We start from the raw sequence: 25,703 nt of genomic DNA on the forward strand, positions 1-25,703 counted from the left end.
CGCAGACTTTGGAGGGAAAGAACAATTAGCGATTTTAAAAAAGCCTGATGCAAGGTTATTAAAAGATTAGCTTCACCTAGTTTCATCTCAACGCAGCCTTTGTTTGTTTCTGTTCCGAACAAAGACCCTTCAGTGAGTGAGAGCAGGCAGGGGGAGATTTAATCACACAAGTGCATTCCCTCAGATTTGATACAAAGGCTTGTTCATTTATCATTCACAAACCTGTTTCTTTAAGGAAAATTAGGCAAATTATCCATCTCCTCTCTTTACTTAAAATAATTCCACTCTGACAGAAATTGTCTTTTCTCTTGAAAGGGAGGATCACATATTTTGTCAGTGATGTCATTTCAAATATTACATCAGGGTCCATATTAATAATTTTTTTAATAGTAGGAGTGCACATGTAGGATCATTAACCAAAGCCAACACCTAGATTAGCGCTCCCTGTTCTTATAGGTGCTACTGGTGTGGTGATAGGTCCATAGGAACCCGGTTATTAATAATCCTATAGGGTGCCAGAGTAGGAAACTGTGTGATCCAGAGGTGTGAAGTTCAATTGATTTTTCAAGTCCACCCCTTCAGCAGATTCTCCTCTGTACTGGCTGTGCAGGCTGCAGTGATCCAATGGCCTCAAGCAAAGGCTGCTCTCTTGTGGTTCTGTAAACTCACTGCATCATCATATAGAGAGGAAAATATTTGAAACAAATCAATCATCCATCATCCGTAATTACAACGTTTGAAGTTTGACATTACAAATCGCGTTTAAGTCACACAGCTGTACGCAAACATCTCCGGGTTTTATTTACATTCAACAGGTCTGAAGTACACAAAAAGGCTCCGGCTGAATATTAACAAGTGATTATTTCAAAACTGGACAGCAAAGTTTGCCTGATGTTCATGAACGGGTACAAACAAATCTCTCAATAAAAAAAAGAAAAGACAAAATTTTCCACAACCTGGTTAACAACTTCAGCTCATAACTGCTGAAAACACTTGGCTCAAAAACAGTTTCCTCTCTTCATATACAAATAACAATTAACAAGGCAAGTGCAAACGGATAAGGGACTTTATACCCAGACAGATGTGGAGTGCTACGTCCTATTGCCCTGTCTCTTTTGGTTCTGGATCATTCTCCTCAGCATCTGGTCGGGGACCAGGTCTGACTGGCTCACGTCTGTGTTCTCACAACCCACCACAGGACAGCTGGAGGAGAGACAAAGAGAAGGCCGCTTAAAAACTTAGAAGGAGGGCGCACAAATATACACACAAGTGCCACAACGGCCCTGCGGTAACACACAGTTTGGACACACATTTTTCTTTATTTTTACTATTTTCCACATTTTGGAATAAGAGTAAAGACATCAAAACTATGAAATAACACAAATGGAATTATGCAGTGACCAAAAAAGTGTTAAGCAAATCTAAACTATCTTATATTTTAGATTCTTTAAAGTAGCCGCCCTTTGCCTTGATGGAAAGGCAAAGGCTTTGGAAAGAAATTCATTCATTCAACTTCACTATTTATTTTTGTCTAAGAAACAAATTTCAAGCATTTAAGCATAAGCCTTTAACTCAAAATGGCTTTAAGATCATGAAAAACATAGTGCATTCAATCAGGTGTGTCCAAACTTTTGACTGGTAATGTATATCAAATCTGTATCAGCTTAATACTGCCTCTATCACTATTGTTGTTATGTTAGAAATGGTTATTGTAAGAAATGGTGTAATTGTTTTTACTCTTTTTTCAACAATAAAAATCAATTTTAAAAAATGCATGTGTATTACATTGTAGGAAACTTAGTCTACACAGTAACCAAGGTCAAGACAATAAGCGCGTTTCCTTGACAACAACTAGCCCGGTGCTGGGATTTCATCTGTTTTCCTCTAGGACCCAGCCAAACTTAATTTGATTCAAACATCAAAGCGGTATAATAAAGAAAATGTGAGTTAAGGCAGAGTGCTGGTCCCACACCGGCCCGCCGAGTTGTTTACCGCTGCAAAAACCTGACTCGACTTTCTAACGGTCCGCCGAGGGAGTGTGTTTTACCGGCATTTCTTTTTCTGGCTGTGTTTCTTTTTGATCAGGTCCAGGATGGCTCCTTCATCGTAGTGGTGGTTGCACTTCTTATTCTTCATCGGATTCACCATATCCACCTTGAGCACAGAAGCATAACGGTGCATTAGATAAGATATAACTAAACCAGTGGTTCTCAACATGGGCTCCGGGGACCACCAGGGGTCCTTGAGGGGGTTCCAGACGGTCCCCAGCAAACTGATGAATTGTTAAACTTCAACATTATTTCATTTACAAGAAGCGAACACAATTAGAGAATGTAGAAGAATGTCTTGGAATTCTGGACAAAATCATATCCAACAATAAAAATGTTCTCAGATTTGGGTCCGAGAGGCAAAATCTCATCAAATGGGGGTCTGTAGCTCTAATGTGGACTAAATTAGGGGACCAAGTTGATATGAAAAAGGTTGAGAATCACTAAATTAAACAGCACCAATAGTTGCCAATACTTAAGTGTAGTACCAGACATAACAACAAATCAACCAAGGTGATTCTTCACTGGTTTTCTATGTTTTGCTAATATTCAAAACAATATGTTATTGTCAGTGATTAGGAAGGCATGGAAAAAGCAGAAAGCAAAAGGAAGTAGGAAAATGGGACATGTCTGACATAAGCAGACTGGAGGAGCCTACCTGTGTGAGTGGGCAGGTGAAGTTGACTTGGCTCTGTGTGACAGCGATGTCCTCGTCCTCATCCTCCATGTTCTCCGCCGACTCCGGGTTGGCTGAAAGCACGACACACTGTATGTTTTCCACATTTCCAAACACAGTCAGAAATATTGAACTGGAGCTTTGACAAGAAAGGCTGGACAATATCCAACACACCCCGCTGTGTGCTTGGGGAAAATTCCATCTAGAGAATACAGTCATATGTGCCACTTAGCTGCTAGTAGATCTAGAACTAGAACTAGCACTCTTAAGTATTATCAAATGCATATTCAACTACTAGCCTCTTTCTACCAGTCATCTCATGTTTCTTATGTTTACAGAACCCCGCTGCCACTCACACACTCTAGCATTGCCATAGAACATACACCTAGCACACATAGCCCAAAGACTTACACCAACACAGATGCGCAGTTATCTACTTGCATATGCAAACATAACACCCACTCACACAGGTACACAGATATCTAACACACACAGTCATTGTCTGAGCTGTCTCCCCTTTCTTAGCCGGCGTACAAAGTTCACAATGTCTACTGTTGTTGCCCCAGCACAGCCAGCACACCAGCGCTCAACTATCAAAAGTCATAGGTCATCCGCCGCTAAAGGTATAAAACCTGGGTTCCACCATTGCTTTCTAAACATTCTAATTAAATCTGGATAAACCTCTACACGCTGCCTCCTGAAACTCTCTTCCAGACTACGATGCAATGACACAGCCAATGCTTTTCATCTCTGGCTTCACAAGAATCAGATGCAAGATTCAAAAAGTATTCGGTAACGCTTAATTTACCAGGTCCGCAATTTCCTAATAATTTCCTAGAAAGGAACTGTTAATTTCTTAGGAAGATTCCTGGAAAGAACCATGAAATGATGTACTAATTATAGGGAAAATAGAGTTCAATGGTAAGTTCCTCTAATTTCTTCTGTTGTTTCCAAGACAGAACCATGAAATTATATATAAAAAATTTGAAATTAACTAAAATGAATTAAGAATTCAACAAATACCTATATTATATAATTATATGAATAATGACTTCTGATAATTGATCTCTGCCTATTATTTTCCAATAAATAGTTTGTAGTTTTGCAGTTCTTTCCAGGAAATTCTTTTAGAAATTGACAGTATCTTATTGACTCCACCAGACTGCTGACATTTTCTATATAACTTCTACATCATTTCATGGTTTCTTTCCAGGAAACTTCCTAAGAAATTAACAGTTGCTTTCTAGGAAATTATTAGGAAATTGTGGACCCGGAAAATAAAGTGTCAAGTATTCCACAATGGGAACATGAGGTGATATTTTTGACACTCATCCAACAGGCGATAACGATGTCTCGCTGGCTGCGGGTTCACAGCATACGGAAGAATTTACATGTATTGCATATGAAATTATCTCATAACGATCTCAGTCAACTGACACCTCAAAATGAGTTTTCTTTGCGGCTGCTTTTGAGTCGGGTTAAGATAACCTTGGTGCTGCCTGCATATAAGCATATTCACTTTTAATGTCTACTGTGCATCTCAAATGCATGGCACTAGTCTGTGTGGGCAACTTATTAATCAGGGATGTAATGAGGACAACAAAAAAAAGCAGGAAATAATAGCTAGAGGGTGACAGGCAAACAGAATTATTCAACAGTAAACAAAGGGAGTTGTGTGTATAAAACAAGCTAATTATGCTGGGGGGGGGAAAGGACACATCCCAAGATTTCTCTCTCTCTCTCACTCTCTCTCTCTCTCCATCAGTGGGTCTCACCTTGGCTGAGAGAGTTCCTGATGCTCTCCTTGAAGGCCAGCACCTTCTGGTGTCTCTGCAGCTCGCCATCAGAGAGCCTGGCTATTTTCTCTGTGAACTGCTCCTTCACCCTGGCTGTCAGGCTGAACATGGCCTCTGGAGGCTGCGCGCCAACCTACGGAAATTGAGGTCGGTTAGGTTATTTCCTTGACCATTAGAATTGGAGTCACCTTTATCAGCGTTTCCCCTGGTGTAGAAGGACGATTCAATACTCTATTTAAATCTGTTTCACGTCAAAGAGATATGAAAATGCAGTGTGAAATGGCAGTTTGAATGGACTATCTTAGACTAGACTATCTGAATATGTCTAGAGCTGAATTCATTGAAAAGCTCACTGAAATGAACACAAATTCAATCCTTTGGGGCAGGGTGGCAGCTCCTGCAGGGAGGGTGGACCGACCTGCTCATTCAGAGGAAACAATGTTTCACAGTGATGCGATTAGGCCAAGCCAGATTGCTCTCACCTCTGCCGTGACTTGCTGTACAATGTCAACGAAGTGGTTGATCTCCCTGTCCAGTTTGGCACACTCCAGGATCATGGCCTCCATTTTACTGATGCCAGAGTTATCCGCTCCCTCTGTAACACAACAGTAGCTGAAACGGGGCCTGGCAAACAGAATAAGTCTGAGAGACAGCCAGATAGAGATTGCAATAATAAACAATTTACCCTGAGTTTCCGCCAGGTCCATAGCCACATCTGTCACTATGTCCATCCCCGTCCCAATGTCTGTCTGACATTCTTTCAGACCCGACAGCGTTGCATGAACGGCGGCAAGAGACATTATTGTGATGGCTATAATCTTCTAAAACCAGAAACACAACTCAAGCTACGTTAACCTGCCTTGCTAAGTTACCTTTTTAACTATGCTAACTTGCTATGCTAAGCTAACTTGCCACATGTATGCATGTGACGCAGCAGTGTCTTTATCTCCCTTTGTCCAGTTTATTTGAAAGATAATACATTTGAGGATAACTGACAAAGTAAAATAAGTTATTGGAAAACACACGAAACACCCGGGAAAACTTCACAACAGCGGCGAGGAGATTTGGGCTTTGACTTCCGGGTCTAATTTTTTTTTAATTTTTCAAAGTAAAAGCCTCGACCAAAAAGACACCTATAAAGTACCACCTAAATCAAAGGTACAATGTATATTGAAGAAAGTGTTAAAAGAAAAGAAAATCGTGGGGCAAATAAAATCTACATTCAGGAGCTCCAGAGCTCAAGGCTCCTTCATTCCTAAGGCAATTGCTGCCATCAACCATCAACTATAGTCCACCTTTATTGTTGCACTTTGCATATTCTACTACTTGCACTTTTTTATACTCATTGCACTTTGCTAACTTGATGTTTGCTATTACTTGCTGTTTATAGTGTTTTTGTTGTTGTGGTATGTTTCTCCCATGTTTTTTATGCTGCACCAGAATTGCGCTCCGGGGACAATAAAGATTTATTGAATTGAATTGAATTGAATTTATAGCCAAGTCAGTAGGCCCCACCAACACCAAAAATTGAGGAACTGGGAATGAACATTTTCAGCTAAAGAGAAGCAAAATGACAGAATATGAACAATTATATTTATTATTGAATTTCATTAGGCAATGGCACAAAGTGATAGTACACAAAGTTGGCAAGTCAACTCATAGGCAATTATAACAACTGTCTTTCTATCTATGTACAGTCTAATATTAGTGCATTAAGACATTGATGGTCAAAACCATGAAATGTGTAAGTAAACAATTCAACAGACAACAAAAGCAGAAATTTGCGATGAAGAGACTTCATCCAGATCTTCACAGTATTGTTCTGAACTCATCAAAGATGAAACTGGGCACATGGGCTTCGGCCACCTTTAGAATACAGAAAAAAATAAACAATAACTGAATTACAAACATTTACATAACTATAACACACTATATACAATGCAAGACATTCTCCTCACAATGTTGTCTATAGCTGTGTCTCATTCAGGGAATGGTGCAGTATGATTAACCATTTCTTGCATTAGAAACGCATTAGACCACATAACCAGAGAGTGATTTGAGGGGAGGTTAAATGGCATCCGTCTTGTTTATATTAAATATGTAATGCGCTTCATTTTCCACAGATAGGGTAAAATTACCAGGAATCAATGCTTTAGCTTCTGCATCACTCCCCTTGTTATTGTTAAATTATTTTATTACATTTTCAAAGCATCACTGAAGTGTACTGTAGCCGGTCTTGTCCAGAACTAGCGTGAATGTTGTCCTACCTTGCGTGACAGTTTTGTGTACTTGACATAGTCTTCCAGGAACATCAGAGCTCCCACCACATCAGAGGGCATGTCAGGGATCTTCTGACTACAATGGAAGTGAATAGAAGTTTACAAAGCCATAACTGAATATATATTTCATAATAGTATTCAGATCAAGTTCTACCCAAGCCAAACACAGCATCTACTCATATGAAGGGAAACAATGTTATTTTAGTCATTTCCTTAAAACGACAGAAAGAAATCTGTAAATTTAGCAACGTTTCCAAAGTAATCACGTCTGTTGTGTTACCTGGTGCACTGCTCCATTATAGAGCGGATGAATTGGCCAATGAGAGCCAAGAACTGCTCTGTGTATCTGGAGTGGAACTGCTTGAGCAGGGTGAGCAGGCCTAGGACCAGGGGAGGCCAGTCAACTGGGTCCGCAGCTTTCCGGCATGTCATACCTTGGGAAGCACAAGACATCAGGAGTTTCATCCATCTTTACACTATATCGTGATAAGTAGCCTATCCAAATAAGAGCCATATTCAAACCATAAGAGGTACAGGAACTGATACTTTTGGAATTGGACTGTGAATGCAGCCAGGTCCCAGCTAAAAATGACACCCACCCACACAGCTACAACAACTTCCAGGGGAAACACTGCTGCCAGATTTAGAGAAATACCTGATGTTGTTGGATAAAGAGGAACTAATAAATGAAGCTCCCCATCGTAGAACACTGGTTTGACCTTCAGTGCTAAACATTATTGTACAACTTAATAGCTCACCAACAGCTGGATTATAGTTATAATGCAGGTAACTGATAGAAAAAAAACTCACCTTGGTTTTTGCTGTACTGTAGTTTAGGCAGCTGAGCAATAATGAATAGGAAGTTGATGATGGGGAAGTAGGGGAGGCGCTTTGTGGTGATGTAGATCTGTGAAATGCATAAACACAAACAACTGGTCACACCCTCCTATTATTTATAGCCAAACCAAACAAAAAAAGAAAATAGACAGAGAGAGTGCAGGTGATACATTTCTTTGGTTTCTTTGGTTTCTGGACACCAACAACAACTCGACTGTTGTCTCTCAGCATGAATCTTCAAGACTAAAGACTGAATTTGTATTGCAGATGAAATGTGAGATTAGGACGAGGCTAAATCATTGTGTGGGAAGCAAAGCCCATATCTCCAAACCTTGTTGAGTGGGTTGTGAATGCCGGCGGCCTCCAGGTAGGCAGTGATCTCATACAGGAGAGTGTTGTCCTCTTTAGGGTACGGCAGAGACGGGTCCTGGTAGTGGGCCTCAATGTCCGCCAGCAGAGACCTGGCAAGATCGCAATTAGTCAGAGTGGAAGCAGCGCAGATCATGGATAGAATCACAGTGGGAGGCAAATCATTATCAATTATCATAAATCCGCTAATAATATTTGGCAACAGCAATACCAGTGATTAAGCAATTATCTATCACTTTGATTTCATTCATGTGTGCCAAAGCAATGTAGAGAGCCTAAGGCCATGAAACATGGGCAACACTTTGAAGCAACGTAGATGTCAATGACAACATAGATAACAGTATCTTTTCATGATACATTTGTTTCTTACTGTCCATTATGTTAACTTTGGCATTGTTGTGTTTCCCAATCCATATCCTGGATGAAGGCAATATTGCCACATCTAAGTTGCCACAAAAGCTTCCCATATAAGGGTGTGTGTGGGGGAATTAAATCAATTTAGTATGATATTGCAATACTTCCCCCCACAATACTGACAACAATCATTATATTGTAACCCAACTACAGAGATGGTAGTGAAGTAGTGTGCACTCTCTGGTGATTTCCAACCCAAGTGAGACTAGACTGACTTGTTGAGGTTCTCCAGGGCGGCGGCCAGGTGTTTGGAGTCAAACTTGCAGGAGTAGTTCAGCTCATTGGCAATCTGCTGTCTGAGAATCTGCATCTGACCAACCTACAACACACAAGCGTCTTGTCTTTATCAGAAAACGATGCACAATGGAGAGTGACAAGGAATTACAGGAGAGAGGAGGGAATCACATGCAAAGAATTTGAACTCACAACAAGTACAATATATGCACTTCAGCCCAGGAAATCACTAGGTCATGCCATGAACATATGCATTCAAGTCAGTAATATTTCTTGCCTATTAGCAAGCACAAGAGAATAATATGGACCGGTACCTTCATGATGGCCTCCAAGTATGCCCCCCAGATCTTCTGGGTTTTGGCCACAGCGTTGGCGTACACTTTGCTGGCATTAGCTAAGGTAGAAAAACAAACGAGCAAAAAATAGATTGTTTGATATGAATGAAAAGATCCTGGCGGGTTATAGGATTTACTGAACGGTTTTCCTTACCCACAATGCCCTGGACTGGGTTGACAGCGCCCAGCATGGCCTTGAAGACGTCCACCACAGATCTGTCCCTCAGGATGCTCTTCTGAAGCATCGTCAGGAAGTTCTGACGGGAGAAACAGTTTGCTTGTAATGTAAATATATTCAGTTAGACATACTGTAGGTACAGTACAGTGCCGTTGTCAATGTAGTTGATGCAAACTGATGTTTTGCAGACTTTGTTTGTATTTAGTAGGCTAATCACCTGCAGCTCCTTAACGATCATGAAGCAGAGCAGACGGTCCAGTCCGTTGAGGCCAAAGGTGCCCAGGGTGTCCTGGATCTCAGAGAACAGCCTGTTGTTGGTCACCTCCTGGTGGCTCTTCAGGTCGTACCAGGTGTTCATCTGGTCGATGTAGCACGTCACCCTGGACATGTTCAGGAGGAGCAATGTTTGCAAGGGGGCTTATATATATTTTTGTAGCAGTAAAGAACCACCATAGGTGACGGAATGAAGGGAAAGCACTACAAAATAATACAATGCCATCATTGCATAGATAAAAGCGCTATTTGCTTTAGACATCAACTTACAAATGCAGAGTTTTAACTTTTTGTATTGTAACCTTGGCTGGCAGCTTAAGCTTAAGAAATATAAAACAGACTGGAGAGCTTGGTGAAAATAGACAGTAAGGTTAATCACAATAAGGCTTATGCCTGTATAAGAACTTTGTATTTTGCACTAATGAGCATCATTTTATTGCACCATATCAACTCCCTGTTGGGTCTTAGCAGCTGACATTTATATGGTATATGTTGTGCCGATCAGTTGTGCGTCTTATTGTGTTTTTATGGTATGTTTTTATTGAGTTTATTACATGTTTTTAGTGTGTACTTTTACTCTTAACCATGTCTGCAAACTAAATGTCACTTACCGGACAATTAAGTTTGAAGTGAAATTGAAGTGAACTGTGATTTTAAGGGTTGACAACACGACACTGTTACATGTGAAGAGTCATACTTGGGGTCGGTGATTCGGAGGATCTCTCTGCAGAGACGACCGATGAAGGTGGCAGACTCATCCACAGAGGGAAACTTGGGGATGGGGATGTGGGTGGACTGGTACACACTCTGCCAGTCCTGGATCTGGATGGATGGAAGGAAGGAATCAGTCAATCAATAAATCTATGACTACTAGATAAACAAACAAACAGAGCATTCCCTATTAATTACAGAATGATCGATGGGTGCATTTGCAATACTCAGGGAAGTGATCCCTATAAACGCTATTAGGTTGAGTCTGACCTTGGTCCTGAGGAAGCTGTTGCACTCCTGCTCCACATTGTAGTTGATGATGCGCGACACCTCCTCCTGCCAGATTTTCAGGCCATAGATGCTGACGTAGTCCTGGATGTACTCAAACGACCTGTAGAAGCCATCCATGGTGGCCGCCATGTCCTTCAACTTGGGCATCAGCTCACTGGGCTGAGGGAGAGGAAGATTGTATCCTCATTTCATTCAATTTTTTAAATTCATATTATTGTTATCCTGATATATATATATATATATATATATATATTTTAGATTTTATCTGATTTATTTCACAGGGCAAGTGGACATTAATCCACATAATTTTAAATGCACCAGAGTGAGCCAATACAAATGTGTTACAGTTAGTATTCTGTGTGGAATTGTAAATAGTTCATTTATGACATGAAGGACAAAGAAATAATTCATGGAAAGAGCTTAGTGCCCGTGGAGATTGTATCTGAATTGCATAAATTTGAATTTGTCATGCTCATATTGAACCGTTTAAGTAAAAAAAAAATATTTGCTGAATAAATGAATTCAAAACTTGTAGATATAGAGTTACAGATATAGAGATACAGTGTTCTGTGCGGTTTTCTGCAGAACACAATCACTACAAAATGAAATGATGAATCAAAGACCCTTCGGAGGTCTGATGTCTGACCTTAGTCTTGGGGTTGAAGATCAATCCTTTGTGCAGAGCGTAAGCCACTCTCCTCACCAGCTCCTTCCTGATGCCGTCCTCCAGAAGCTGCTTAGGATCCACCTAAAGTATCACAGTATTAAGGCCCTGACACACCAAACCGACTTCAAAGAACCAGCGGCGACGAAGGCCGACTGTTGCGTCGCCTCACGTCGCCTGCGTCTGGTCCAAAAAGTTGCACTTGAACACACCGCAAAGACTACACCCGATGGCCAACTAGCACGTACGTTCTGCGCCTGCGTGAGGGGAAATAACTCTCCATACCTTATGTCTGATAAGAAGTTGCAAATGGCACTGGCGTTGTCAGCCCTTGGTCTTTTGGTTGTGGAAGAAGAAAGGAAGAGGCGGAGGCGAAAAATTAGGAGAAACCGCACTAAATGGGTGAAATCATGAATAACGTTACTCCAGCGACAGGCTCAAGGGGCTTTCCCGAACCTGTGTCGAGAGCTGGAGATAAATGAAACCTCCGATTTTAAAAATTTCGCTCGGCTCTTTCCTGTTCAGTTCTACATGTTGAAGGAATTTATCAGTCCAATCATCCAGAGGCAAAACACGAACTACCAATCAGAGTGATCTCTCTCACCGACGGCTCCATCGCCGATTCAACATGCTCAATCGGCCGAAAAGACGCCGACAGGGTCCGACTAGTGCCGACGGTGCGGGACACACCGCAAAAACTAGGGACACCGACGCTTACCGACGGCCCGACATTGGCCGACGGCCGACCGTCGGCCTGGTGTGTCAGGGCCTTTAGTCACAAATCCATTACACTGACAAATACACAGGATCTGACAGGATATAACTGTCTCTTGAACCACAATGTAGATTGATGCTTACACAAAAACCCTGCCTGGATGTTAGAGCAAAGGCTTCAGTGGAAAAGTAATTGAGTAATTATCCGATGAAGTAGGAGCTTTTCTAGAACATATTTTACTATTGTATCTTCATGCTTACAGTAAAGTATGGAACATTAAAACAAGTACAACCCATTATCACAACATCTACCTTGATGATCCCAACCAGAGTGGTCTTCATCATCAGGATCCCCTCAGTGAAAATGGATATGGCGTGGGTGAGTTTAGCCACCTGTAACAATGTGAAGCACAAAGAGGACGTGATAAGCACAGATACCAGAAGCAATCTAGGGAACCCTATCAGACTAAAGCAGAAGTATTGGTAAAGAGGAGACTAAAGTCAATCTATGTAGAGAGATTAGTGCCAGCAGAGATTGTATGTGAATTGCATACATTTGAATTTGTTGGATGTTTGTTGGATGGAATCTTTGCTCGCTTGCTTTTCCTGATGTGTGTCTCAAGAAGCTCAGTCTGATTTGAGAAAACTGAATTTGAACTGAGAAAACTAAAATTGAAATTCTAGTCAAAAGTTAAATTCAATAATAATCAGATTACATTTCAAGGCAATGCATTCAATTTCCATGCATTCAATATAGACTCAAGTAGAGTCTATATCAAAACAGAGCAACTTGAGGCCTCTGTTCCAATAGGTCCACTTTTGATTTTATATAAGAACTCAGGGACAATTATTCCTTTCTTCAACAACATTCTCAAGAAAACTCAAGGAACTACTTGCACATAGTAAAGTGCAACTTTTTCAGCCACAACAGTAGCTTTACCTCATAGCGAGCCCCCAGCTGGGAGTAGTCCTTCAGCTTGTCCTTGTCCAGCCGTGTGGGCACCTCCATGATGTCATGGATCTGCAGCTTGATGATCTTGGCCAGAGAGGTGAACATGCTCTCTGGGATGATCTGCAGCACCTGGGAATGGAGAGGAAAAACTACCTTAAACTGAGCATGAACATCAATCTATGTTTGAAAGATTTTAAGACGGAACAGCGATTTGTCTTCAAAAGCAGCTGGTATACGATGTAAAAGATGAAGAATCTTGTGTCTAGCCAGTAGGAGCAAATCCTCCAGCATGAAGGGAAGCAGCATATGGTAAATGATACCAGAAGGTAATAGCATCTTAGGGTACAAGTCGACAAAGTACCTCTTTTTTAGTTACAAGTGCTCAACAGATGCTTGTACAAGCGTTAGTCATGACTCCAGATGTTGTACAACTACTGAACAATAATTTTCACAGTGCAGAGCTCCTTTGCTAAAGTTGTTAAGTGCTAAAACCATGTTCTAGTCTCTGGGCGCTATGGGAAGTGTTAAACAGTGTGTCTTCTCTACTGTAAACCATTAGAAACAGAAGCTAGCACTGTAGAGACAGATCCCAGGTGGAAACATAACCTTCATGTACCTTTCTGACATAAGCTACCAATTCTCCAGAGTAGAACTGGGAAACGCTCAGCAGGTCAGGACTGTTGGCCTGGTTGATACGGAGCAACGGAAGGTCCAACGCAGACGCCAGCTGGTCACGTTCAAGAAAAACAACATTCATTTACCATCACATGTGAAAATTCTCCAAAACAAGGCAAAGTTCTCAGAATTTAGCAACAAAATACAAGGCGACTGTGTGTGTGTGTGTGTGTGTGTGTGTGTGTGGCCAGTAATGGCTGACCTTCAGAAACGTGGCTCTCAGTTTGGTGACCATGGAGGGGTTCACTCTGATGCTCTCCTGCATAATGGACGTGAAACTGCAGCAAGAGCAGAAGTAAAAAAAATACACAATTCAATTAGAATGGGCCCAAAATAAATCAAAAACTGCACTTGAGGAAAAACTGTTAAAAGCTGCCAAAGAGACGAGTTAAACAGTGAGTTAAATAAAAAGGCGAAATATCTCCGGCACATTGGTATTCTTGTTTGCTAACGAAATAAAAAAGCTGACACTGCAAGCCGAGCCGACTGTCTCGCACCTGTCTTTGGCTGACCATGCGAAAGACAGATCTGCTGCCATCTGCCTGCTAATGAGCAGCCTCTAAGAGAAAGTAATGCTCGCCGTGCTGCTCTGTGAATTAGAGTCAACGACAGAGTAAGGAACATGCCAATCAATTAATTAGTAATATGGCAGTGATTTCATTGGAATGCTGGACTGATTGATTTATCAACAATAATTAATTTTTGGTTGTTTTATGGTTAATTTGCTGTGTATAATCTATATAAGGTGTGTGAATGATAAATCGACCTATATAAAATTAATGATTAATACATATATAACATATTAATATACTGATTGATTAATTTGATTATTTGATTGGTGGACTTAAATGATTAATTCCCTCTCTGTGGCCAGTCTGGTGTGTGGCCTTAATATTTACTGACTGTACCTGTCAATGATCTGCCATGCATAGGACAGGTCTCCCACTATCTGCATGGTAATGAGGACTTCCTCTTTGATATTGATGGTGCGGATCATCTGGTGGAGGAACTTCCTGGTGTCAGCCAGGAACTGACAGACCTGCAGGTTAGACTCCAGCTGGTGGAACTCCTGGACCTGGAGACGAAGACAACAACATGTTATATACACACACAACTGTACAGAATACACACGACGATGCAATCTGATATACATGTGTCCAAGGATGGAAGTGTACATATTCTTTTCCTGTCATTTCAAAAACCATTGGCTTCCATTCAATTTCTGGCTCCTGAGGACAATTTGGCACTAGGCCAGAAGATACCACCCAATGCACTGGTGGATTGTTAAAAGTCCTATTTATTTACATGGGCATTGTGCAGCCCTCTCAGAGCGTAACACTGATTAAGGGCTATACAAATGAAACTTGACTTGAGCATTTGCAATTTTTCTAAAGATCATATTCCATTTCTAATTTTACAATTGTGTTTATTATTGATTATTGTGTATTCTGATGTGTCTGCTATTTGCATTTCAGAAATGTCATTTTTGTCTCTTTTTATTTGGCATTGTTTTGTGTTAATTCTGCTTGTATTCACTTATTAGTTATAGGCGTGAAATTAATGGCATCAAAGTCATTCTGGAATTAAAAAATCCTATTACAACATGAATATTAATATTGTTTGAATGTGTGTTTGATATAATATTCTTTCATGAGCAAGCACAACAGAAATTCTGCCTCTGAGGTAATAAGCTCAAACCAATCAAATCAAAGTTTAACAAATCAAATCTTTCATCAATCAGTGCTATCAAAATTGTCTCTCAGTAGATTGATGACATTAATACACAGCGCTGCTACAATTTATTGTGAAACAGCAAAGCTAAGGTGAAACATCATTACGCTGCTCACCTCAACTAGAGCCTGTATGAGCTGGACCGTCTTCCTCCCAGCAGCTGTGGAGTCTTCATAGTTGAGAGACTCGATCTGCTTCGAGATTTCCCTGAACCAGGCCTGTAAGTTCTCTGTGGAGAGGAAAACACTAATACAGTAAGTATTTCACAAGTGGTGGCTGAGGAAGATTTTAGCCAGCGTTCCTGCAGAATTTCAATTTCAAAATTCCATACTTTCCAGACCTTAATTTCTTCACTTGATTTTCAGATTTTGGTGCTCAGTACGATTTACCCCGATACTCATTTTGCCCCAACTAATATCATAATACATTACATACTGCACATAACATAATACTAATACCTAGCATATCACTCCATGGATGAAGATTAGTCTTCACACTAACAAATATCACAATACGTAGAAGAATGTGAAGCCGTATGCATGTCGGTACAGTACAACAGTATTTTTCGATTCTTTTCCAAACTTTTTTGTGCAATTTCCAAACTTATCAAGACCTTTCCAGACCTGTGAAGGAACCCAGTCTAGCGTAGTTCCACATTTGTCCATGTTTTGTTCCCAGTTTTACTCATTATTATGATCAAAGGGCCATTTCTAATTTCTATTTTTCCGGTGCTGTGATTTTCATCAACAGGTACAGCTGATGCCCCTTTAGTCCGTACCACTTCCCTGTGTGTTCCTTCATGCTATGACACGTCACGACAGCGCAACTCACCGTTTTTCTCCACCCTGGTGAGCGGCTTGACCCCGGAGAAGACCTCCGCCAGCTCAGTCATTCTCTCTGATCCCTCCTTCTTGTAGCTCTCCCATTTGATCTGCTTCTCTGACAGCATCTGCTTGAACATCTGGAGGAGGGACAGCGCAGATGTTGAGGCGATGAGGAAGGATTAGACAAATGAGATGTGTAATCAGAACATTAAATTTGTGTCCTTTTCTAATGATGGTCTGGCTAGCCATATGCTCTCTCACGGCATGCTAATAGACGACAGAGCGGACACACCTCACGACAACCGCAGTCGGTTGTGTCACTTTGGAATTATTTTGATATGGATTCTAGTTTTTGCTTAAGAGACAAAACCCGTCAGGTGCCCAGAGTTAGCCGTGTGTTTTTTGTTTGTTTCCCCCCTGCCTCTGGAAACACATGTGTGAAACCACTGGCATGTAAACGAATCCCACCAGAGCTTCTGTCCCGTGCCTCCCACTCCCACTCCCACTGTCTAAAAGAGACGACAGCCCATCATGTTTGAAAGCAGCTTAAGATTGACATTCCCCCTAATAACGATAATTGTTGCTGTTAATTCCACATTCTTCCAAAGAAAATAGCCCAGTGTGTTCAGCAGCAGCTAGAGAGTGATGACATTCCTTCATACATTTCCCAGTACTGATGAGAAACTCTCACCTCTTTGAGTGTGAACTCAAACTGAGCCGTGTCTAGCAGGAGCTGGAAGAGGATCTTAGGGTTGTACTTGGAGTCGTTGAGCACTTGGTCTTTGATCTGACGCAGCCGTTTGTTGTTCGGGTCATAGGCTGTAAGACAGAAGACGACTTGCTTGAATAAACTGAGGAACAACATGCTGTTTTCATTCATGACATTGTTTCTAAAGGCATTAATTGGAAATCTGGTGTTAATTGGAGTGGTGGGGCAATGTATGATACGACTTCCCTTTCCAGTGATTTTTGAAAGACAGTGGAAGGAGAAGTCACAAAGTGACAAAGTTCAAACGTATTGTACACAGCCAGATCTGAAATTCAGGCTGTTTCCAGATTTTGGGAAAAAAAAACACCTCATTCATTTCTTACTATTCCTTGACCTGGCCCTTAAAAGGTTTTTGAGAGGTAAAGAAAAAGACTACTCGCTCTTCACCTAGTTAGATTGCACTCTTTGTGGAAATCTGTGCTGATAGTCTCACCGGACTCTGCAGTGTGCAGCATCAGCCAGCGGATGGCGACGTTGCAGTCCCTCAGACAGTTGAGCAGTTTGGGAATGTTGTCCAGAACAATCTCCTCCCTGAGGAAACCTTCCTTCAGCAGCTGCTGCACCTGAGGCTTCAGGCTCTCTGTGCTCGCTGCATACCGACACGCCTAAACAGGTGGGGGGTGGGGGGGGGATGTACAATACGATAAAATTACCTTTCATGTTGGAGGAACGTTTTCATCTTTTTTTAAAGTTCATGAACATTCACCTTACATCACTGGCATCCATAGTAACCATTGGCATTCTTGCTTTTTTCTGACAAAAATGATTTGTTCCGTTTGAAATGTTTGAAACATGGCTGTAGACACAGAACAATATCTGTATTATCAGCATCAAACGCACCAGTTTGTATACATTAGATATTATTTTTGGACAGTATTCAATGCATCCAGAACAGCCAATAACTTACCGTTTATGAACTCATTTGGGGTTATGCATGCTAAAAAGTAAAAAGTAAAGTCTTTTTTTTTTTTTTAAGTCTGTAAAGAAACTTTAAGTCTGTACAGTGAAGATAACCAAACTCGGCACAGTTCATCGACCATTTCCCCAGGAAGTTAACTCAGCTTCTGGGAAACCACCCAAAAACAGCAGTGCGTTTCAATCTAGATGCTGGACAGCAGAGTACAGCAGAGTTTTTTTTTGGTGTGGTGGAAAAGCCTCTGACACAGCATTAGACCATGTGACACTCTTCATTGAAACCAGTACAAAATAAATCACGAGACCAGATCTGGACAGTAGGTTCCTGGTTCAGGATACCTGCTCTTTGATGTTAGCCGAGTCCAGGGTGTAGTTGAGAGCGGTCTTGGCAGCTTTGTAGGGTTCCCAGGCCTCCACCAGGTTCACTGTGATCCCCATGTAGATACTGATAACCTGCAGACAGAATGAACACACACACACACACACACACTTCAATAAAACGGTCCCACTGAAAAACTGACAAGAAAAAGTGACTAGCGGAGAATCCCATTATCTCACCCAGTTGTCAGGGAAGTACTTGTCCACTATCTCCCTCATCTTGGCCTGCTGGGTGTGCAGGATGGAGGGGGTGAAGTAGAGGCAGACGTACAGCATGGCTGCCTGGTTAGCCAGCGCTGTGCTGCGATGCTCTGGCAGAGGGTAGGCAGATACCTGATGGATAGGAGGAGAGACGTGCTTTACTTCCCAGGTCTGGTATTATGTCTTAAAATTTGTAAGCACAAACAAACACAATCTGTGACATTACATAGGGGGGAAAACCTTTCATTTCATTTTTTCAGGAGACATCCAGAGCCAAAGTTCAGAAGGATATCGGAGCGACAGTTCCTCACCTGGTTGTAGATGTCGTCCGAGCGCAGCCTCCCGATGACCATGCTGATAAACGTGGGGCTGATAGGAACCCTCTGGAAGTAGCTCTCGGGGTAGTTGGCGGGCCGTTTGGCTCCAGGCTGACCGGAGTAACCGGTGCTGCGCAGCAGCTTGCAGATGTCGTCCAGGTTGGAGTCGGCTGATGAGCGGGCGGCACTGGGCAAGAGAGTGTGAAATAATAACAGGGTGTTTCAAAAGTAGGTATGCATTTTATATTCACTAAAGCAAAGCAGACAAAGGACTGCACAAGACGGTGTGTGACAGCGTCGCAGAGAGAATGCAAGAATGTGTTAGCAATGATGAGGAAACAATTTGAACACTTACGCAGGTGAGGAGACAAGTCTCACTGATGTGAAAATTGAATGTTGAATTGTTAACTATTATGACTAAATAACTTGAAATGAATAAAATTATACACCTTTGTTTTTCATTATTATTAGAAATTCTATACCTACTTTAGAAACACCCTGTGTAGTTAAAAGTCCACCACTAGTCATCAATGTTTCAGTCTGTCTTCAATGCCTGTATATGTGTGTGTGTGTGTGTGTGTGTGTGTGTGTGTGTGTGTGTGTATGTGCTTGTGTGCACATGACATAAGAGTTCATATAATAAAAAAAACATATGGCGATTGACTAACAAGTTGTCAGCAATGTCAATATGTTAGTGTTATATGTAGTTAAATGTACTTAGATGTACGCTGACATCTCAAAACATTGCAAATGAGTCAGGAGAAAATAAGTGTGGCCAACACCCACGTTTGTACCAAATCACATTGCTCCCATGCTCTTTTACATGAAAAAAATCAGCCTTGCAATTGAGAAAGAGTGAGAGGCAAAGAGGGAGAAAGAGAGAGAGAAAGACAGAGAGAGAGAGAGAGAGAGAGAGAGAGAGAGAGAGAGAAGGTAAACTTAAAGGTTCACTCAGTCTATTATTGAATTTATTATAAATCAGTGAGTGAGTCAAGTAAGTGAGTCAAGTGAAACACGACTGAATCAAGTGTTTGAGTCAGTGAGAGAGTGTTTACATGCGTGTGTGTGGGTGTGTGAGTCACAAGCGCACCTGTATCTATAGTAGGAAACGAGCATCCTCTCTCTGACCTCGCCTTCAATCTTGTGGTCGATAACCAGCAACATGACTCCATACAGGTACAGAGCCTCGCACTGGGTGACAGAGGAAACACAACATTTGAATATTCACGCTTCAACAGCCTCTGTTTCAGTCAAGAAGTGTCAAGTGGAATTTTGACTATGAATTAATCAGAAGCAGATTTTCAAAAGAGGTCATGTTGTCCTATTCCTGTAACGTTACAAAAATAAAAATGCATTTGCGTGTGTGTGTGTGTACGTCTGTTTATGTACTTACTAAGAGCTGCTTTCCGTCCTCATTGAGAAGCACAGTCTCCAGGGTCTGCTGAATATAAACACCCTCATGTAGGTCATCCAAATATCTGGAGAGAAGAAGAAATAATATCATAATCCTCTTGTATTGAGTCCCTATCAAGTTTTGTGGACTGAACATCTTCTTGTTGCAGGCTGAATATCATCTTGTTGCGGGCTTACATGGCAATGACAAAGTAACATATGGAGGGAAAAGGCCAGTGTCTTTTAAGGGAGCACACACACTTCCTAGCAGCACAGCTACATCCTAGCGAGTGGTGGATTTATTGACGTTTGGCGAGGGACTGGAAGAGAGGAAGAGCAATGGTTTCACTCAGTTTTGTCCCAAGATAAGGGAAATGTGTGTTGTGATTTGGGTTAACATGGGAGATGAAAGGAAAGATGAAATGCCTGGACATAAAAGTGAGCTTGAATGCATCAACACATCAAACATACAGTCAGGAACTCAGCTGGGATCCATTCATTTTAAGTTCAGTCAATTGTTGTCCTATTCAATTGAATAGGACAACCTCATGACAAAGGTTTTTTACAATTTTGAATAACATTTACTTCCTCAGTGGGTTGTATTGAAAGTGAACTGAAACCAACTCCTGGTCGCTCAAGTCCTGTCTCACCTGTTAAGATCCACTATGTATTTGTGGACACTTTCAAAAGCCAGATAGAACCGTGACAGGATCTCAATGTTGTTCTCTCTGAACTCTTCGTCCAGGTCCTGAAGCTCTGGTTTGGCTTCCAGCTTCCCGTCGTAATACTCCGGACCCTGGAGGAGAACCAACATATTAACACACTGCGGAAAGTGCAATCTATACGCTTTCTGAACATGTACACATGGCTACCGTCAAAGGGGACAAGCAGTACAGTTGTGCCACTCCCTACGTCAAAAGGGGCCTTCAGGGTGATCAGTTATAGTGTGATTATTTTCATAAGTCATAAGCCGAGCCAAAATGTTTCACTTTGTCCTGGACTCTGGGAAAACTCACAGCAGCCAATATTGGATATGCAGTGATGTCAGTGTTATTCCAGGTGGGTATAAATGATCTCCACCCAGAGCTAAATAAATAATATGACATGACTACAACCCAGAATGTGCCCAGTTTCATGGCAGTAGAATTCACCCCAGTTTCATGCACCCTCATCTGGTGTTTCTTAAACTTGGGGTGGGGACCCCAAAATGAGTCAGAGTCTGACTGTTGGTTCCCCTCATTATAGGAGCGCTAGCATGTTACAATGAGCTTCAGCACTAGGGCGAGACTATACCCAACTGTCCAAGGCTGAAAGGTTTTCAGGACTGCAGCCCTGGTCTGATCCGTACCTTGAAGTAGCTGAAGTCACAGATGATGTCTCCATATTTCTGCTGGTCGCTCTTGTCCTTGAGCCTGAAAACTGTGGGGATGAACTCGGAGAGGCGCAGCAGCTCGGCGATGATTGCGTTTCCTCTGGACACTATCCTGAGGACGGCCTGACCGCACAGGTTGTTCTCCGCCAGGAAGTCCAACATGGCGGCAGGAGGAGGAGAATGATGATGATGCAGAAACGAGCCCCACCTTGACCCTGCGATCCTGCAGCGTTAGTGCTTGGATACTCCTGTTAGAAGAGAACAAAACAGGATGTTGGCAAGTCTGATCAAGGTTAATGTATTTAATTTTTGAGACTCACAACCAGATGGCCCGGGCTCAAGCCCTGTGTTGGCAAGCATCCACCCTGCTGAAGTATCCTTGAGCAAGACTCTGAACCCCATCCAGGTCCAGAGCTGCTGCTCTGTATCTGACCCTGACCTTTGACCTCCCTGTGGAGGGAGGCGAGCAAAAAGAGAACTTCCCTAACCGAGTATGACTATTGGTATTAGTAGTCGATGAGTATGATTGCTATTATTAAGTATTAACAGCTGTAGTCCTGTCAGAATACAGGACTGCGTGAGAATGTAGGTCTTCTCACCAGGAAAACAGCGCAACAAGAAAGCGCAACATTTAGACCTATACAACTCGTTTTAAGATTTAAATGCTGACAGTATTCAAGACCTTTTGAGTCATTCAGTTGAAATAATACGATTCAAGACATTTAAAGAGTTTTTCAGCACCTGCAGACACACCCTGAAAAACAGTCATTAGACTTGTTCTGTGGTTTCTCTTTGCTATTTTTTGGTTACTTCTACAATTACCAAACTAACGTTAGCAGCAAGCCTGCTAGCTTTTCTGATTAGCGTTGATGCTGCTGCAACATTCAAGGCAACAGACGAGAGCACATGTAAAAACTTTAAACATATCATCATAAACTCACTTTTATATCTTGGTGTTTGGGTTTACTTAGTCCAAGAATGTCAAAATTTGCTTGTCGCTTTGGTTTTTCTTCCCGTCCTGTTTACTTCCGCGTGACAAATCACATGACTATGCCGGTGGGTGGGTTTGATTTGGTGCAGTCGGCGCACCGGAGATGGGCGGGAACAATCCTCCTGGCAGATGAAGGAAATCATAGGGAAAGGAACCAGGAATTTAAATAAAAATCAATTATATTTTCAGAAATGAATTATTTTCTTCTTTTTTATTCAAGCGAACCTATTCTTATATAACTTCCATCCGTTTGATAATACTCTCTATGATGTGTATTATGAATATAAGTCATAAAGATTTATATCAGCCTATAAAGGTGGGTAATTAGTTTCAGTGGGTTTACCCCATGGAAGTATTGTATTTATCCTCCACTGCATCCCAACTAGGAAAATCAGTTGGGTCACAAGCTGTCAGAGGGGGAAAGGTTTCTGTAGATGGCGACAGAGATCCACCAGTGTTCCCTCAGTTTATCCCTGTCAGTGCTTCTACACTGAGGTCATGTGAGTGCAGACTTCTGGCTCGGCAGGGATTTGGTGATGTTGAAGGAGTGAGGGGTGAGAATGAAGCCTGAACGGAAATTACACCAAATTACTATAATCTGGATGCTCTTGTAATTTAATCTAGTGAAAAGAAATCTAACATATTCTGGCCTCTAGCATATTTTCTTTAGGGCCTTTTGAAGGGATTTTCCTGGACACGGACACAAAAATTGAAAACACGGATGACCAACATGTGGCCAATGTGGATGAATGAGCACGAGTCCTAAGTGAGGCTTACGCTTCCTTCACATCCTGGTTGAATTGGAGTTTTATTGCCAATAAGTCTAATATGTTGGCAGGCGTTTCCTTCAAGCAGTGTGCGCCAGAGGTTAATAACAGTCATATGGTGCGGGCTGTGTGTTTGACCCTGTCACCTCTCCCTGTAGGAGAACAAATGGGTTCATCTCAATCCTCCCTTAGCTGCTTTCTCAGTGTGCCGTAATGGGGGTCATTTGACTTTCCTATCATTTACAGATTTGGCCACTCTCGAACTTCCTCGTGTAGGCCTATATGTTTGTTAAATAGACTACCAGAGAGATCTTTATTGGTTTTCTACACTTATGTGCCCTCTATTTCAGTGTTTTTTCTCTTAGAGCTTATTTATTAATAGCTTTTTTTATTTTATTCATTGGCACAGAGTGGAGAATCACAGGGAAATAGGAGAGAGGGGGTATGACACATGACAAGGTGAGTTGCGTTCAGAGCCATATACGCCTCATCCCGCTGACCCACCACACAACGCCTGTTATTTCAATGCGTTCTAAAACACAGACGAGGGAGGAAGAAAGACACGCGCAATTCAGATTCGCGCCGTGTCTCCTCTTTGACCCCCGCTGTCCACAGAACTCCACCGCGCGTCCCCGTGGCCGCCGGATTTATTACGCGTTTACCGACGCGCCAAGGCCACATTCTCCACGGCGCCCGGGTCAGCCGCAGGGGCTTCCCGGGAAGGATCGCGAAGACTGCTCGCTAATGAGGTCTCCCTCTCCACACCTTCTTTATTAACCTCCTGCAACCCTAATGCTTTTCTCTCCTTGTTATCTTGATTGCTCTTCGCAGAATCTCTGATGTGCGAGGACTGGAGGAAGACAGCGGAATCGAGATTTGTCTGCGATCCAGCAAAGGACGCAAAATGCGACAAATATGCGGCTCTGGACACCTGATGGATTTTAATTTGATTGGAGGAGTCACAGCCGGGCCAAACGGCACGGTGACCCCCTCGTCCCTCTCCCATTAGCGGCATTGATGGATCTCACAGCTCATTCCCCCGGCCGGTCTGGCGGGCGCTGACTGGCGGGTCAAGCAATCATCATTTGTCAGTGAAACACATGCATCGGGTGACAAATGATGATTGCCTTTTACCTGTGAGATAATTTAAGTCTGAACCAAACCCAGGACTTTGGGGGCTGGTTTTCATTTGAAATAAATATTTTCATGGAGGGAGGGGCGACTCTTTAAAATCCAGGATTCAGCAGCAATAAGCGGTTGATTTAAAAAAAACAAAAAAAAACCTGTATGTGTGTGTATGCAAAACAGTGTATGAATGCACAAATGTGTGTGTGGGTGGGTGGGTGCATGTGTCCCCTCAGGCCTTGTGTGCCCTTTATTAGGTGCAAGTTGACTCTATTCAGCTTGGCGAGTGATTAAACCTTTTCATGGCGGGAACTTTCACACCGCTGTGAACTATGTGAGGTGATTAAAGGCTGCTCAATTTGTAGTCGGGTCCCACAGCTATTCTTACTCGTTGATCTTTTCAGGCCTTTGAAATGAGAACAAGCCTCTCCCCCTCTCTCCCTTTCTTCCTCTCTATCGTTCTCTCCCTCTTTCTCACCTTTCACTCTCTGTGCCCCTCTCTCTCTCTCTCTCTCCCTCTCTCTCTCTCTCCACTTATATGTCAGCGAATATTTCACAGAAACGTTTCAAATCTAATTACAGCGGCTAATTAGCTGCCATGTATGTATGAGCTGGTATTTTATAACATTTAATTAATTTTGTTTGATATAAGGTCGCCGTGTTCCCTTTGATATCGCATATTGCATTTCATTAGGCTGTTTTATGCTGAACTGTATTGCGTGAATAGCCTACATATCAAGTAAAATTCGAACAACGCCATATGGCGAAAGTATTGATATTCACGGCATATGATAATTCAGTTTAACAAATGTGAGAGCCACAGCTGTTTTTGGGGGCTATGAAATCTCAAAAAAGCCTTCATCCAGACAGTTTGTATGCTGGTAAACTTGTCTGCCTATGGTTAAAATCAGTCTGGTAAAAAATTAAAAAATTAAATCAGGTGCACTAGATCAAAAATCAGAGCGGGACAGTGATCGGAGAATAGTTATAGTAATAGTTGCTTAGCCACACTATATGAGCCAAAATGAGCTTTCAGGATTCAATTAACAAATTCTTATTTTCCGGTGTATTTTTTGAAAATAAGTATGTTTTCCCCAGGTTTCATGGAACCATGAGTCATGGATCTTACTCACTCCGTAGAAGAATGCACCAAACTACCCATTTAACTAAAGAGAAGAGAGTTAAAACTAAAACAAAACTTTCACACAACAGCAGAGATACAAGCAGAGGGCAGGAAAAGAGGTTATCTCATCACATATGCAAGGTTCCACAAGGAGGGACAGGGCTAACAAGTGGCTTTCAGCACAGATAGCAAAGGCTGATTGCAGTAGTGCTCTAATATCAGATTTGATCAAGCAGCAGATGTCTTTTTTATTGCAAGTCATTACTGCTGTCATACTTATTAGCATATAAATGGTTTCTGGGCCTATGGAGACCTAAAAGTTATTGCATGTGTAATTGAACCTGATCTCTGC

At 41.9% G+C, this 25,703-nt stretch overlaps 2 protein-coding genes across 2 annotated transcripts; both read right to left on the minus strand.

Annotated features, from left to right (window-relative positions):
- Positions 1–758: 758 nt before the first annotated feature.
- nsmce2 (NSE2 SUMO ligase component of SMC5/6 complex) lies at positions 759–5,578 on the minus strand. Its single transcript, XM_071925489.2, has 6 exons — positions 5,206–5,578; positions 5,003–5,115; positions 4,500–4,653; positions 2,707–2,798; positions 2,048–2,154; positions 759–1,203 (listed from the first exon to the last, which is right to left on the minus strand). The coding sequence occupies exons 1-6, from the start codon at positions 5,318–5,320 to the stop codon at positions 1,092–1,094; spliced, it is 693 nt and encodes a 230-aa protein (XP_071781590.1). The 5' UTR covers positions 5,321–5,578; the 3' UTR covers positions 759–1,091.
- A 534-nt stretch (positions 5,579–6,112) lies between these two features.
- washc5 (WASH complex subunit 5) lies at positions 6,113–22,368 on the minus strand. The gene is made up of 29 exons (XM_071925459.2): positions 22,287–22,368; positions 21,322–21,593; positions 20,624–20,769; positions 19,975–20,059; positions 19,672–19,772; positions 18,576–18,768; positions 18,244–18,396; positions 18,025–18,138; positions 17,204–17,375; positions 16,693–16,820; positions 16,009–16,138; positions 15,294–15,406; positions 14,355–14,521; positions 13,649–13,724; positions 13,388–13,498; positions 12,760–12,900; positions 12,132–12,212; positions 11,088–11,189; positions 10,421–10,600; positions 10,137–10,261; positions 9,384–9,546; positions 9,143–9,245; positions 8,968–9,047; positions 8,635–8,738; positions 7,968–8,097; positions 7,610–7,706; positions 7,080–7,233; positions 6,788–6,875; positions 6,113–6,386 (listed from the first exon to the last, which is right to left on the minus strand). Exons 2-29 carry the CDS (start codon positions 21,505–21,507, stop codon positions 6,330–6,332), a joined length of 3,480 nt encoding a protein of 1,159 aa, XP_071781560.1. The 5' UTR covers positions 21,508–21,593; positions 22,287–22,368; the 3' UTR covers positions 6,113–6,329.
- Positions 22,369–25,703: the final 3,335 nt, after the last annotated feature.

Source organism: Centroberyx gerrardi, chromosome 12 (genome assembly GCF_048128805.1).
Source record: "Centroberyx gerrardi isolate f3 chromosome 12, fCenGer3.hap1.cur.20231027, whole genome shotgun sequence".
Lineage (NCBI taxonomy): Eukaryota > Metazoa > Chordata > Actinopteri > Beryciformes > Berycidae > Centroberyx > Centroberyx gerrardi.

Excerpts from the sequence above, each read along its gene's own strand:
- nsmce2 (XM_071925489.2), bottom strand. The coding sequence starts at position 5,320 with ATGTCTCTTGCCGCCGTTCATGCAACGCTGTCGGGTCTGAAAGAATGT. Across the intron at positions 4,654-5,002 it reads TACAGCAAGTCACGGCAGAG|GTTGGCGCGCAGCCTCCAGA; the intron begins GTGAGAGCAATC and ends CAATTTCCGTAG. Across the intron at positions 1,204-2,047 it reads AGCCAGAAAAAGAAATGCCG|CTGTCCTGTGGTGGGTTGTG; the intron begins GTAAAACACACT and ends TCTCTCCTCCAG.
- washc5 (XM_071925459.2), bottom strand. The coding sequence starts at position 21,507 with ATGTTGGACTTCCTGGCGGAGAACAACCTGTGCGGTCAGGCCGTCCTC. Across the intron at positions 20,060-20,623 it reads TACATAGTGGATCTTAACAG|ATATTTGGATGACCTACATG; the intron begins GTGAGACAGGAC and ends TCTTCTCTCCAG. Across the intron at positions 9,048-9,142 it reads CCCAGTCCAGGGCATTGTGG|CTAATGCCAGCAAAGTGTAC; the intron begins GTAAGGAAAACC and ends TTTCTACCTTAG.